Raw genomic sequence first — 16383 nt, 5'->3', positions numbered from 1 at the left:
GGGATTAATTAATTTCTTTCTGTGGCACCCAAACACCTCCATTCCTCCCTACCCGTCACACACAGAGACTCACAAACACAAAAACACTGACACACAATCCCAGAATGGGAACCAATAGCTGGCACTAGACTACTTCTCATCCTTGTACAATCTGCCTGTTTTCCTAAAAAAAGAAAAAGAAAAGGAAAAACACTTTACAGCTACTGTTTTTCTTTCTTTTTGTAAAACCATAGACACTCCCACGTAGCATAAGCTCAATTCCAGCCAAGCTGGTTGTGCTTTTAAATAAAGAAAACAGGTTTCTAGTTCTGTGTTAGCAAAGTCACCTCTCACTGGCAGTGCTAATGCTAAACATGTAATAATACTTTATTGTCATGAGCAGGAATCTGCTTTGCTAATTAAATGCAGCTGTCAGTAATTACTACTTGTCAGTGTAATCTATTTTAGGGAACTCTACTTTAAATGATAAAAGATGGGCTTGATATTGAGAGGGTGGGATAGGCAAGGTGACTGCTTACTTCCCAGATCAGAAACTCACTCTTTCTTATGATGAATGAGTACCTTTATTGTGATGATGTCTTATCTGAATTATTCTGTATTTCTTTAGGGCATGAGTGATAAAGTTTGAAATTAAATAGTTTTTTTTTTTAATATCTGAAATCTAACTGTCGCCCCTCTTTGTAATGCTAAGTACTAAGACTGTCTCAGAGTTATAAATGCGTCATGCTGATAATTTGTAATAGATGATAAATCTATAAGAAAAGCACCAACAGTGAAGTCACTATAATCTCTACCATCAAATATTTAGTTCAGTATGAGTGTACCTTCTAATTGCTGGCAAATTTGATTAGACATAGAGGAAAATCACTTTGAAGTGGGGAGTAGTAACCATTCCTTGTATAACCTTTTACACTGATATTCAACCAGATTTTCTCTGGGAAAATGTTTAGATTTCAGTTTAAGACTTTGAAATTTGCAAATCAAAAGAAATCATGGTGTTTGCATGTGATATTAATTTATCTAACTGATTCTGGTATGAACCTAAAACTCTGTAATAGTCTACATCTGCATGACTAAAAGCAATGTCAGGACAAGGATACTGCAGTCTGCTTTGCTCCACGGGATTGATATTGGGGCTGCCACAGATGCTGGCACTGAGTTCTAGGTCCAAGGGGAATAGACTTTTGCCCTCACCTCCCCTAACTTCTCTAACTTCTCTTGACATTTAAAATGAATATAGTGGCAGTGGGAAAGGGAAGCTGGAATCTCAAGGAGTAAAGTGATGGGGTGATGGAAGGATCAACCAAAACAATGTAAGTGCAGCAGGAAGCATGAAGGAGGTTTGGTGCACAAGTAGCTTTTACCCCACTGAGGCTGAAAGACTTATCACACCCTCAGAGCATCCTGACTGCCTCATCCTTCTTCTTCCACCATCTGGTTTATATCCAACACTCCAATAGTCCTTGTGTGCTAGATAATTAATTATCTTGTTATAGGTCTCAACAAATTTGGCAGCTACTCTTCTGAATACAGCACATTATTTAAATAGAATTAATAATTTGAGTTTTTTTGTCCCAGGAAGAAAGAAAGTTTTCAGATGGGAATAATGACAAAAAGTAGAACTACTTAAATGTATGTTTGAAATACAGTCGGCAAAAGACACACACTTGCATTCTTCTTCCTGGTACTCCTTCTTGGGTAAGAGATGCACAATCCAGTGGGAGTGGTATAAATGTCCCCATTTCCATGACATACATTCTCACTTCCTTTCCTGAGAAAATTTAGATGATTCTGGATGTTTCTTTTAAAAATATTTAAATTTCCAAGTGATCAGCATCTCTAAAGAAAGAACACACTAAATAGACACCTTCGAAAAGTAGGGTTTATTGAAAGGGACAAACCAAGAAAATAAACATGGAGAACGGTGGGAATTCTGAAAGTTTTTTTACTTTTATGGGTCCTACCGCCTCCTCCAATGCATTCCTAAATGGCCTGTAATATGCTGAACGGTCTTTTGTATCAGCAAATGAAGTTCTTATAGTAGTTGCTTGGTGAATAGCTGCTGAATGTTTGAGCAATGATTTTTGAGCTATTATGATATTGAGTTACTGTCATGTTTCCTGCTAGCCACTCCAGCTAGATGAAGTGAGTGGGGGATGCTTCAGGGCAAGTGTTTAGGCAGCAAGGTCAAAGATATGCTTCCAACCCTCTGGTTTAGTGATGGTTACAGTGGGGAGAACATGGACCATATTTCCTCACATGGGCATCCACAGGTTCCACCCAGCTCCACACTCACAGAGGTCCCTATTTTCCTTTTCTGCACTATACTCCCTTTATACATCAGTCTCCCTTTTTTCTAACTTGGGGAGCCAAGACCCCACTTGGTTCTCTCTGAAACAATGAAGTCTTTCTCCTCAAGCCTACTGTAGGTATCTAGGGAGTCCTGGGTGAAACAAAGACTGCAACATGAGTCATTACCAGAATGTCTGCCCCAGCCTTGTGTTGGGGAAGAAAAGACAGGCTGATAGAAGTGATCTTCCCAAATAGTAAACCACTGGCCCAGGAAGGCAGCAAGCACTGCATTAACCACATTTAGGACTTCATAACATTTTTCTCAGCATCATTATTAATACATCCCCTTTTAATTTCAAAAGTCCCCCAGTATGGATTGTAAGTCCTGTGTTCAGCTACTTACAACACATGTAAGTCTTGTTCAGCTTTCCAACATTTCAATATTTTGGAATATTAAAAGTACCTAGGGAACTGCCTACAGACCAAGAATAGCTGATTGTTATGGTGATAAAATTAAGTCACAGAAAACTTCGTGGTTGCAAGATAATAAAACTAGGCCCTGTCTTAGGGCAATGGAATTATTGGTAATCAGAAAGCTACTAAAGTCAGAGAAAGAAGTTAAGGTGCCTTTTAAAACAGGATACAGTTACATCTTCAAAATAGTTTAAGAATTTCAAAGTAAATTTATAACTAAAAGCAGATAGAATTAATTTGCTTCTACTTTTTAATTGCTCATGATTTTCTCTCACTTTAAGACAGGAAATGGAAATACAACATCCACTTAATTAGGGAATATTAATTAAAATGTTTTTATGTACTTTAGAGGAAAGCAAACAATATAATATTTAATTATTACTTTGTTTTTAATTTCAGGAATAATATACAAGAAGTCACCTAAAATGGTCTAGTTTATTCAGTAAATTAAATGTGTCAATGTCTTTAGAGAATAGTGTATTATATGTTGTATAGTTTTGAAGGTAATATTACATTTTACGTTTTTTTTTTTTGAAACTAATTTCTTATTTTACTTGCATATACAATTACTTACCAGGGATGACCATGCACATCTAAAAAAAGACTTGCCTCCAAATGTTTGCCATTAAATGTATTAATCAACAGGTCATTGCCATTTATTTAGTAGTAGAGAGACATCTGTAGTGCGATTACCATACGTCGTTAGCTAATCTTTTGATCTTATTAAGTTTTCCATTTTGGTCATGGTAAAAGAATTCAATCTCACACTTATTTCCATTCTTAAAAGAGAACTCAGATTTTTATATCTCATTAAGTGGATACTAATAATTGGTTAAATATAAGTCCCTTGCTTTATAGAGAAAAATGAACTTAAATAATATGATTATTAGATATATTCAAAAGAATTTAAATACAAGAAAACCTCAAAAATGAGCTTATGGACTGTTATGGAACCTTTTGAAGCTTTCTTGGTCTGCAAGTAGAAAATAAAAATAAAAATGGTCTAATTATAGACTATTATTAGAGAAATGGAGCCCTAAATTATCTCTTAAAAATTATTATAATCGTATTGATAGATGAATGCTTACTTCTAGGCACTTAGAACACTAGAGATGAGGAAAAATAGGTATGTAGGGGGTTAGGGCACGACGGAGGGGTGGAGTTTTCCCTGCCCCACCAGGCACATGGTTCCCACTTTGTTACATTGTGCTCTCACTGTGTGTCTTCTCCATCATCTAGCACACTCCATACTGTTTGTTTGTTTGTTTCGTTGAGAGTTGAGTTGCCCTTGGGTTTACAAGTTCTTTGAGAACTTGTAATATAATGACTAATAAAGTCATCATATTCTCAGATCCAGCACACTGCCTGACACACAGTACCTGTTCAATGTATACTGAAATAAGTCAGTCAGCGAGTAAGAAAGGCATAAAAAAGTCAGACACAGGGAGAGATAAGATGATTATTTCTCCTATCAAAATGTATTTAGTGCTTCCTATATAACCCAGACACTATGCTAGGCACTGGAGATGTAGGTACTGTTGGGGGTGGGGAGAGAGTGTGTGTCTGTGTGTGTGTGTGACAGGGGAATAACATTAACTCAGTAGAATTATGATCTGTACTACCAAACAGAGGAGCATAAAGATAGCCCATCCTGGCTTGGGTGGAGGTGGGTGGGCTACAGAGAAAAGGGGCAAGAGAACAAAGAGAGGCAATGTGGAAGATAAGAGGTTAGACAAGCAGAGAACCCTTAGGGAGAGGGACCAGCATGTAGAAAGGAATGAAGTATGAAGGAGCATGGTCCATTCCTTCCCTGGAGTCACCCAATTGTAAGGACCTTTCAGAGGAGTGACAGAAGTTGAGTCTTAGGCTGGTGCACTGGAATAGTAAGGGTTTTGTAGGTTGAGCTGGTTTGAACTTACCCTGAAGGTAAGTTGATGTTGCAGGTTAGTAAACAAGGGAACTGCATGACCAGGTTTGTAGTCAGAAAAAATTCAAGCATTGAAGAGGATGGAGATCCAAGGCTTACTAGGAGCCTACTATGATTCAGGTGAGAAGTTCCAATAGCCTGAACTTAAGGAATAGCACTAGGGCTGGTGAGATAGGTAGTGTTCATGAAGCAGGATTGTCACATCTTGGTGACAGACGACAAGTGGGTGGAGATGATCTTGAGGTACCTCTGTTCCTACTATGATCTTTGTGACAAACTATTCTTAGTTTCTCACTTTTCTTGGATGTCTGGGCAGATGATACTGCCAACACAGAAGAGCAAAATAACATAAAGTATTTGAGAAGAGGTAACCTTAAGAAAGTAATGGTGTATAAAAATTTTGAAGCACTTGATCTTTTTGTTGGTAGTATAGAGTTGGAAGCCGTTATTTAAAGAATGCTAATATTTGTGGAATTCAGAAACTCCCAAAGTAAATGCTGCTATAAATAACCGTTAACTCACTGGCAATCCATTTCAGAGTAGACAGGATATGAAGATAAGATAAACAACTGATTAAGAAAAAAAAATTATATTCATAGAAAAATCTGAAAATAATATTATGGCATATATATATATATATATTTTTTTTTTGAGACAGAGTCTTGCTCTGTCCCCCAGGCTGGAGTGCGGTGGCACGATCTCTGCTCACTGCAAGCTCCACCTCCAGGGTTCACGTATTATGGCTAATATTTTTAAAGATTTTATGATGTGCCAGGCACATCTATCAGGACAATGAGAATAATGTTCTTCACTTTGAAGAGTCAGATATCAGAGCTAAGCTGGTATCACACATCTAGTCTAGATTTGGAAACAGAGGAATAGAACCATAGTTAAGCAAAAATAAAATGGAAAGAAGTATCTTTCAGCTACCCATGCATCTGCAAGCCCATCAGTCCCTCATACACCCTTGTATCTTGTGCTCTGCCTCTGCCCAATTTCCCCATGTCCTCCTGTCTGGGTGCCTCATCTCTCTGCTTCTGAAGTTCTGAGTACCCACACCAAGGAGCTCTGTGTCTGCCCCATTCAACCGTGTGCCAAGTACCACGGAAATAGGAATGAAAAGAATACAATCCCTGTCCTTGAGAAGCACTCAAGTCAGGTGAGCAAGACAACAGTCCTTGAGCCTTTTCTGGATGTTTTCAGGGGTGCGAGGGGAACTTTCAGATCCGCAGGAACCCTGGAGTTCCCCATGGTAAGCTTTTCCACTTCTCCATGCTGCGTTCCTGGGAAGACGGCTCTTTTCCAGTGCCCTCTCATCCTATATTGTTGCATTCAGCTCAGAAAGAGTGAGCCAGATAGGAACTTTAGGTCACACACAGCTATCTCACCAGATGAGTACATTCCATTTGCATAGAATGTCAGTTCCCACTACTGCATACAGAGTGTGAATGCGACTGCAGTCATGTACTGCATAACATCGTTTCGGCCAATGATAGACCGCATAAACAACAGTGGTCTCATTAGATTACACTATTATGTTTTTACTGTACATTTTCTATGTTTAGATACACAAATCCTTACCATTGTATTATGACTGCTTACAGTATTCAGTACAGTCACATGCTATACTGGTTTGAAGCCTAGAGATGATGGGCTATATCATATACCCTAAGTGTATACTAGGCTATACCATCCAGGTTTGTATAAGTACACTTTGTGATGTTTACACAATGACAAAATCGCCTAACAATGCGTATCCCGAATGTATCTCCATTGTCAAGCGACACATGACTGTATTTAGAAGGATTTTGGCAGACTTACTTAAGTCTATTTTAAGATCAATTCAATTGTTTGCTAAAAATTAATGTTATCTAATTCTTTGTTCTAGTGGCCATTGCATATACATATGTAAAGTACGACATGACAAAGTCAAGAAATTGAGCCTTATTGAAATTAAATTTCTCTTTTGTTTGTTGCAAGGAAGATATAGGAAAGTAGGGAGGCATGGGTTTTAAGGACCAGAAATCCACAGAAAATACTTGGGGGCTAACTGCAACTAAGAAGCCCGTTAGTGTGCAGGTTAAATGTGGACTTCAGAGACAGATGGTGTGGGTGAGGATCATGGCTCCACTCCTTTAGCTCTGGGTCCTTCCTGGGCCTCAATTTCCTCATCTGTGAAATGTAAATACTAACGGCATGTGTCCCAATGAATGCTTTGTAATGGCAAAATGTATAAAGACCTACACTGCTTGGTACATAGTAAATACCAACTACCAGAATTAAATGAGTGGCAAAAAAAAAAAAAAAAAAAAAAAAAATCTAAGAATAAAATTAAACTTAACCTTTTAAGTCAAGTTATTCACATTTAGTGACCAGAGTTAGGAAAGAGCTTTTCCCTTTATACAATGAGTTCTATAAGGTATGAAATATAAAAATGTCAGGAAGAAATTTCTGTGTGACCTAAAGTTTTCAACTCATATCAGATATAAAGACAAATATAAATACTTCAATTCCTTTAGCAAAAACTTTCGTTCTTTTCCATTTACTACATCTGGATAAGAGGATACACATTCCAAAGAATCATGTGAACTTATAAAGCGAGGCCTTGTAAGAAAGAACAGTGAATTTGCTGTCCCAAACGTCTCCTCTTTTTTTATTTTCTTTTTCTTTTTTTTTTTTTATAATTAGACGGAATCTCACTCTGTTGCCAGGCTGGAGTGCAGTGGTGCAATCTCGGCTCACTGCAACCTCCGCTTCCTGGGTTCAAGTGATCCTCCTGCCTCAGCCTCCAGAGCAGCTGGGACTACAGGCGTGCACTGCCACGCCCAGCTAATTTTTGTATTTTTAGTAGAGACAGGGTTTCACCATGTTGGCCAGAATGGTCTCGATCTCTTGACCTCGTGATCTTCCCGCCTCGGCCTCCCAAAGTGCTGGGATTACAGGCGTGAGCCACTGCGCCTGGCCCCAAAAGCCTCCTCTTAATTTCTGTGTTCAGCATAAGCCTTTAAATCTGGTATTACTTTAATTAAGCTTAAGTCTTAAAACACATAATTCTTTCTTCATACAATTCCCTCAAGAGTAAGAGAACCCATGCTTTATAATGGAGAACAATGTATTCAAATATACATAATGAGCATGTTGTGCCCATTATGTTTAACCATCTGTGATGATGGTATGTTGATGTTAAAGATGGTGGTGATAACGGAAGTATCAATTACTACTTCCTGAACTTTTACTATGTATGACACTCAATGCTAGGTATTTTACATAGGCTATCGGCTATCATATGGATATCAATGAAGTGGTATTTCCATTACCATATAACAGATAAAATTACTAAGAATTTGGCCAGGTGCAGTGGCTCATGCCTGTAATCCCAGCATTTTGAGAGGCCGAGGTGAGCGGATCACTTCAGGCCAGGAGTTCAGACCAGTCTGGCTGACATGGTGAAAACCTGTGTCTACTAAAAATACAAAAATTAGCTGGGCATGGTGGCGCATGCCTGTAGTCCCAGCTGCTCAGGAGGCTGAGGCACGAAATCACTTGAATCCAAGAGGTGGAGGTTGCAGCGAGCCAAGATTGTGCCTCTGCACTCCAGCATAGGTAACACAGCATGAGTCCAACTCAAAAAATAAATAAATAAATAAATAACAATAATAATTAATTAATTAAATTACTAAGAATTAGAAGAGAGAAGTAATTTGCCCAAGACAGCGTAGCTAATAAGCAGTAAAGTAGGGATTTTAATTCAGCCAACTCTGTCTGACTACAGTACTTACACTCCAATAAATACTTTATTTATGTTGAGGCATGTTCAGAATTATTGTGATTTTTTTCATTGACTTGAGTTAGTTAGCTATGGCAGAGAGCATTACAGTGACATTTTAATATGTTCTTGAATAGTTCCCCAAACTATACTCAAATAGTAACATTGTTAATATTTATGATAGAACAGTTGTGGTACCTCATTAGCAGTTTAAAGATTCTGTTACTTCATGTTAATTATGCCTTGTATGCCTTTTTAAAATAAAAAGTACAATTACAGGCATTCTTCCTTTTGTCTGCTTCTAAACTTAAACATTTAAACTGGTTTATTATTTCACACTTCTTACACCATCCTTCTCCTTTCTATCTCAGGCCATTCCATCTCATAAAAGTTATTATTCCACAAGGTTTCATAGATAGTAATGTCCTGAGATCATCATGACAAAATAAAATGTCTATTCAGTATTAAATCACATCTTAAAACTGTGCCATTATAAGGACACTTGAAGCTTTTTTTTAACCTCTGGAGTAGCAACATGTGGAATGCCCTACTTCAGTACATGCAGTAAATATTAATGAGATGCCAACTGTGTGTACCCGAGTCTGAGCAGAATAAGTCTTCTCACTTCACACCTTCTATAAAACTCAAGATTCCTTTGGCAAGTACCATACACTGTAGTAACACAACATTGACCTCTGTGCAAGAGGTTCACATTATAAGGATATCATGGGAAGCATAAAACATTCAGTATCAGATTCTCTGAGCTATTAAAACTACTTAAATATGGCATCAGTTCTTAAAGTTACCTAATTTAAAAGTAGCTGAACCTTTGAAAATTATTGAGTCCATTAAAAACTACATTAAGTTAGAGCACTATGCTCAAGGACTGCTGTGGTTCAGGTTATGTCACGGCTTCATTACAATCGCCTTCCTTATGAATTTCAGAAGAATTCACTAGAAGTTGAAAATTATCATAAATCTCAGTTGCTAGAATCTATTTGCTTTACAACCTAACTTGCTCCCCACTAGGCCCTCTATTTAAGTAAACTTAAAAAAATATATATTCAAGAGCAGAGTAGACTGCCCAGACTCAAACGCCAGTTCTGCCATACAGTAGCTGCAGAGCTTGAGTCATTTATTTAGGTTTATAAACCCTCACCTTCCTCATCTCCTAAATGGCAGTAAAAATGATAACATCAAAGAAAAATAAAATAATAATAGTAGCTGTACCTACTTATTTTCCCTCTGTAAAATGGGAAATGACAGGAGAGCTACCAGAATTAAATGAGTTAATATGAGTAGAGCTCTTTGGACATTGTCAGGCACATACTAAAATTTATTACAAGTGTTTCTTAAATAAATTGTTCAAAGAATGTATCATATCCCATATTTTCAATATCAAACTAATAGAGCATTTATGAGTATCATTCTCAAAGTGATGCTGACTTCACAAACCACATATGGCACAAAGGGATTCTATTCCTATTGTACAAGGTTATTAAAAAACAGATATCTACATTAACAGAAACATAACTATATACTATATATGTATACATGTGTATATGTATATGTGTGTGTATATATACACATATGTATATATGTATACATACACATTTGTGTATATACACATAAAATTTACCTTCCCCATGCAGAGTCAAGTAGGTAAAGTGGTCTAAAGTCAAAGAAACTCTTCAACTATTTCTTAATATGGACACAGCTTTCCCTCATAAAACTTCAAGAAGAAGAAAAATAGTCTATTGTACCAATGTTAATTAATAGTAAGACACTCTAATGGAACTTCCATATGAGATTTAGAGAGGTTCATTTATCCTATGTACATTATATGAATTTCCAGATATAATCTTTTACTCTACTTTTGATAAGGGTTAGCTACTCCGAAATGTTTTTTACTTAGATTGGTGATTTCTAAATGAAGTTATTAATATCTTGCTTTAATTGCACTTGTGCTTAAAGGTTAAGATAACATTACAACTCAGAAACAAACATTGATTCCAGAGGAAGCAAAAATTGTCAATAATTAAATTAGATACCAGAAAATATATATCAGGTTACATTTTTGCTAACTTGAAACAATATTGAATTCACAGAAAACCTAAAATACAGGATTTTTCTAAATGGTAACAGTTTAATTTACAATGAAAAGTTTAGGTACTTCTGTTTTGAGCTCCCCTCACCAAAAAATGGAAAGGACTTAAATGATTTTAAATCTATGGTTTAAACAATTTCCTTAATTTGACTTGTTCTCTCTTTCAAGCTATTCAGCTGTACTTAAAATAAACTACTATTCCATTACCAAATAATAATTCTTCACTTAATTGCAATAATCTCAGAATATGAAAATATTGGGATAAAGTATTGAGAAATTCAAAAAAATCATCCATATTAAAACCAATGAAATATAGAAATATTCACATAATTTCAATGACACAACTCTAGTGTTACTGTTCATACTCTATTCTCAAATTGGAATCATTTATAGTAAGCATTCTCTCCTCCACTAGCCTCTTCTACTAGGAAGTTACCTTGAGAATAATTTTATTCATGAATGAGGGAGCCTACAATAAATAGACCATCCTTCTAGACATGTCAAGAGCATCAAAGAAAATTCACTTCAACTAAAATTTCCATAAGACATTTCCCCTTTTCTAAAAAATCCTAAATAACTACTTTTGTTAAGTTGTTCATTTATATATAATTGCTTTTTTAAAAAATGTTACTGTTTCTGAGATTATAAAAATAAAGAGACGGTAAGTTTTAGGAGCAAAATATTTCTTGAGTTCTATGAATGCGAATTCACTTTTTTAGTGCAACAAGAACATTTGCATTTACTCATAAATGAATACTAATGACAAATTCAGAGCTGGCATTACTCCATAGAAATCACACACAGAAAGCCAGAGCTAGAAATCATACAGTGCACAGATAGTTATATTACTCTAAAGTATTCAGACAAAGAGCAAGGAGATTAGAGTCAACATCAATTCTCTGAAGTTGAGTCACATCTTAATGACATGGTGGGTTAAGGATAATTGTAGAATTTAGGATGGAAACAAAGTTGGCTAGTTAATATCTTATGTGATTTCTGAGTCAACAGCTCTTTGTTGACCACCTACTCTGGGCAAGATGCTGCTTCCCTAAGTAAGCCACTGCTCTACAGTTCTATTTACACTGTGTAGGAGTAAGCATCCTGTTTCTACCAGAAATCCTCTCTTTTTGTTTAAAATAACACCCCAGCTCAGCTTTGCATATTGTGTGTGTTCATGTGCTCAATAAATACTTTTTGAATGAGTGAAAATTCAGTGAGTAAGAAGGTTATTCATTCAAAAACATCTGTGTATGCCGGCAAAAATGGTGAGGACAATGATAAAAGCAAAATGAAAACACTGGGCAACACCTCCTCACAAAGATGTCAAAGGGAGCAACTTCAAATATTAAAATTTAAGCATGAGCTCTGGCTTAACCTAGAAACCAGGATCGCAGTACTTGCTGTAATACTCCATGAATATTGTGCTCATAATTTCCCATGTAATCTGCTTATGTACCTATTTGAAAATATTTTTCTCAAGTAATGTTGTTTCTATAATTTCTATATGTTTTTTTAACTGAGAAAAGAGTGTTTCTAAAAGGCCAGAGTAGCTTGGGAGAGGTCAAAGCAGTTTTCTTTTTCACTGTGAAAACACTGGAGGTGGTTACATTTAAGCAACAGTTTCCTTCCTATTGCTGTGTGTCTTGTAATATCTTCTTGTATCTCCATCAGTTCACTGGTGAATAACTTCATATTCCTGAAGTTAAGAAGCCTGCCCTGATGCTCAGTCAGTTACTTTGAGCAGTGACCAAACAGAGAGAGGAAGGTAAGTAGTATTGTTTCCATTTCTTTAAAAACGTCACTAGGAGGAAACCCCAAGGTAACGATGACAACAACAAAAATCTGTGTCAACATAATTGACAGCAATAAAATCTTTTTTAAAAAAATAATCATTTTTGATATTCAAATTTGTAATCCCCTTTTATTATCTTCAACTTTTTCTTTGAAAAGAAGCTTAATATATTTGGAATAAATTATAATGTGTAATTTGTCTAAAGCTCTGAAATATGTAGAAACTACTAAGTAAAACCTTTGAGAAGCACCAGCTGTTTATTACTTCTAGCAAATCAGTTTAGGAAGGAGCACTAGCACAGAAAGGAGGCCCACCCACCCACTTTCGCTCCCACTCAAACCGACCCTGCATGCTATTTATCAGGCCAAGTTTACATAAATCAGAGAAGAGTTACGGTGCAATTAAATGTATCCACGGAGTAATATGACATAAAGCACTTTGCAAATATTAAATCTTTCCCCAATGTTTTCTACGAAGAAACTGGTATTCGGAGACAGAGAGGAGAGGGGGAAAGAGGGGAGGGAGGGAGGGAGGAACAGAGAGAGACACACAGAGAGAGAGAGAGAACCACCGGGTGAAGACAGGTTAGACCAGGGATCTGAGCATCAGCTCCTTTGGGTGGGTGCCCTGAAGCACTGGAGTAGGGAAGCGGGAGAGCAGAGGAAACCCACCAAGGTGAAGTGACTCCGGAGTTGTGGTAGAGGTTTGTTTGCTGTGCACTTGGAACCTCCAGGTAAAGACATCTGCCTTAAGCTGGACGCTCCTTGCAGGTTGCCCTAAACCAAGGTGGTCGCCCAAGTAACAGGAGCAGGATTCTCAGCGCCCCAGTGAGTAGCGACAGCGACCTCTCAGACTTGTTAGTAGTAACAGTATGACCACCCTTCGACTGCATCCATCCCGTGTGTGTGTGTGTGTGTGTGTGTGTGTGTGTGTGTGTGTGTTGTTGTTGTTGTTGGGTGGAAATGGGTGGGAAGAGATGCATAAAGTGGGGCTGTGAGGGGTGTGGGAGCGGCCAGCTGGGAAGAGAAAACACCCCACCCACATGTTAACTTAGCCTTTGCCTGCTCTTTGACTGCCCTCTGTCTGTCCTCTGCTCGCGCCTCGCAGGCCCCCACTGTCCCAAAGCTGCCCTCGAGCTCCAAACAGCTCCACAGCCACCCCAGAAGTGACCGAACACGAACCCCCAAACTCTGGCGAGCGCAGTAAAAGCGTGTTCCCTTTCTCCCTCAAAGAGAGCGCTACCCAGCGCTCTGGGAGAGACTGAGAGAGAAACAAACAGGCGGGCAGACTGACACCTTCTGTCTAATTTTACCCCAGGAATTGCCCCCGCCTTTTCTCATCTCGCACTAGTTTAACCTCTGCTCCTAAGCAAACCTCTCAAAAGTCTTCCCCAGGCAGCGCCCAGGAGAACCGCACCCCACAAAGTGCTTTTTTGCTGGCATCACCCGGATGCCTCCCTTTGGCGATTTGCCCCTTCTCATTTCCCCCCAAATCTAGAGGTCTCAAAGCCCCTCCCCCGCGCGAGGCGGGCAGCGCGCCTTGCTCACCGTGGTCCCCGGCGGTGGCGGCGCGGGCAGGAGCCCCAGGGCGCGGGGGCCGGCGGCGGGTCGCGTGGGGGCACCGGGTCGCTCGTGCGGTCCAGGCGGTAGTTGGTCCAGTAGTTTCGGATGCCCAGGCTAGGCTCGGCAGAGAGCGAATCGGCGTGAATGGGAGCAAACGAACAGGGCTGTGCGTGGCGCGTGTGAGTAAGAGGCGGGCGGGCCCCACACGCAGGCGGCGGCGGCGGCGGCTGCGAGGTCCGGGGCGGGGAGCCGGGCGGGGCGGGGGGGCAGGCGGGCGAGAAGTAGTGGAGTTTAGGGCGCGTTTCCCGCACTTCCCCGAGAGGCTGGAACCAGGTGCGGCAGGGCGCGCTCCCGTGGCGCGGGCACGGCACTGGCGGCCGCAGGAGCCGGAGTCCGCGCAGTGCCGGAGACCGCAGCCGCTCTGCGGGAAGAGGTGCGCATCCTCCTTGCCCCACGAGGGCAGCGGCGCAGCCCCGGACCCTGCGCGCAGAAGGCGAGACTTCGGGCGTCCTCGGTGACAGCTCCTCGGGCAGCCCGCTCCCTCCCAATCCGCCCAAAAGAGCAACAGTCAGTGTGGCTGGGATCTTCCCTTCCTGCGTCCTCGAGCCTCCGGTGCCAAGCTGTGAGGGCGCCCCGCTCCCTGCGGCTGGCGCTGTCACGGCCGCCGCCCGGCCCCCAGCGCGCCCGAGCCGGCAGCTGCCTCCCGGAGACGTGCCCAGCTGTGTGCGCGTGTGTGTGTCTAAGCGAATCTCTTCCCCTCCATCACTTGGGCGCGCAGGAGGGACCGGGTCCCCGGCGACCAGCTGCAGAGTGGCTGCCAGTCCACACCCTCCCGGCTCTCTCCCCACCCACCCCGCCCCTACTCCTCGCCTTCCCCTCCTCCCCCTGCTCCTCCTCCAGCTGCCGCTCCCGAGCTCCCGAAGGCAGCGGAGAAACCGCAGCGAAAGGGAGGAGGAGGAGGGTGGGGAAGGAAGCGCAGGTGTCTTTGGCGGAGAGATGGGCGCACGCACCGGAGCGGCTTGCTGCAGGGGGAGGGCAGGGCCTTAGGCGGAGAAAGGGGAGGAGGAGGATTTACCCGGAGGCGGAGGTCCTGCTGCTGAGCCACTGCACGTCCCACCCAGGAGCTGGAACCGCGGGCGAACAGCGCAGTGGGGCGGCCGAGTGGGCGCGCGGGGCTCTCAGTTGGACTGAGGTCGCAGCTTGGGGAACCTGCGGAAGTGACCAGGGTGGCAGAACTCGGGGACACAGGGGTCGGAGGGACCCAATCGCTGAGGCGCTGAGACCGGTCTCTCTGGGGTGGGGGGTAGGGGGCTAAACCCAGAGCTTGGGGCACACAGGTGTCCAGGAAGCTGGTGTGTGTGGCTCCAGAGTGCCAGGCGGGAGAGCCGGAGGCAGTGAGGGGGTCGGGCGGCGGCTGCGGCTTGCTTGGGGCTGCTGTGTGCATCCGGAGTCACAGGGGGCGATCACCGCCTAGCTGGGAAGCGGAGCTCAGTACTCAGCCTTCTTTCAGGTCCCAAGTCCAGAAACCAAGAGGCAAACTAGCCTTCCCAATTTAGTCTGTGTTCCCCCAAGCCTTTGCCCCCAGCAAAACAACAGGCCAGGAGCTGATTCTACCTACTACTTACTGTGCTCTTTACCGTATTGAAAGTACCCTATTGCTCCAAGGAGACTGATGTGTTGCTTCCTCTCTTTCAATTCTAGTCCCCTCCCTCAACATATATCCCTACCCAACCAAAATTACCCAGAACACTGTATTTCTCATTGATAAACTTTTTCCCTCTGGGGTTCCCTAAAAAATGAAAATCTTTCCTCCCCTTTTCTCTGTAGAGGCATTAAGTCTCTTGCTTGCATTCCATAGTACAAATACAGTACACAGGAAAGTCCTTTAGGCAAGAAATCACAGCATTGTTGCTTATGACGGCTTGTCTGTTTTCAGATGACAGTCGCAGAATGCAAATTTGTGTCAACCTGAGGTCAGTGGAGAGTTAGTCCATTTAATTAGAGGTCTTTGGAAGGAATCTGGGCAACAACACTAGAAAGAATTTCTCCAGTACCCATTCCTTTTTATTATGGTAATTTCACTCTGTTAATTTAGGCAATCTGAAAATGAAAGGTCGGATGCAATTTACAAGGCACAATATTTCTAGATTCGCATTCAACAGCCCGCCCCACCTCCTTCCTCCCACCACTCTCACCATCACCTCAAAAGGTCATGAGCTAAGAACCCAAACTGCACTTTTCAAATCTCAGGATATAGCCTGAATGGCAAAGCTGCTGAGTTTTAGAAAGAGACCAGTTAAGTCTAAACTTCTTTACCCAGCTACTCAGACAAAATCATATGCTCAGCAGCAACAACAAAATGTATACTGTGTAATATATTGAGCAGGAGGAAAGATGGCTGTTTGCCAGATATGTGATCCATTAACCTCTTTAGCTCATTGTTGGCAACAATAGCATACAATC

At 41.2% G+C, this 16383-nt stretch overlaps 1 protein-coding gene across 1 annotated transcript in view; it reads right to left on the bottom strand.

Annotated features, from left to right (window-relative positions):
• Positions 1-15364, bottom strand: part of LOC101023368 (formin-like protein 14) — a 169199-nt gene extending 153835 nt beyond the window's left edge. The window contains exons 1-2 of the mRNA XM_031667616.1: positions 14931-15364; positions 13906-14760 (exon numbers count right to left, since the gene is read on the bottom strand). Coding sequence (XP_031523476.1) covers positions 13906-14760; positions 14931-15364 — 1289 coding nt within the window. The remainder of the gene's footprint in view (positions 1-13905; positions 14761-14930) is intronic.
• Positions 15365-16383: the final 1019 nt, after the last annotated feature.

This window comes from Papio anubis, chromosome 6 (assembly GCF_008728515.1).
Source record: "Papio anubis isolate 15944 chromosome 6, Panubis1.0, whole genome shotgun sequence".
Taxonomy (NCBI): domain Eukaryota; kingdom Metazoa; phylum Chordata; class Mammalia; order Primates; family Cercopithecidae; genus Papio; species Papio anubis.
Note: the sequence above shows the minus strand (reverse complement) of the source record. Positions and strands in the feature narration are given on the sequence as shown.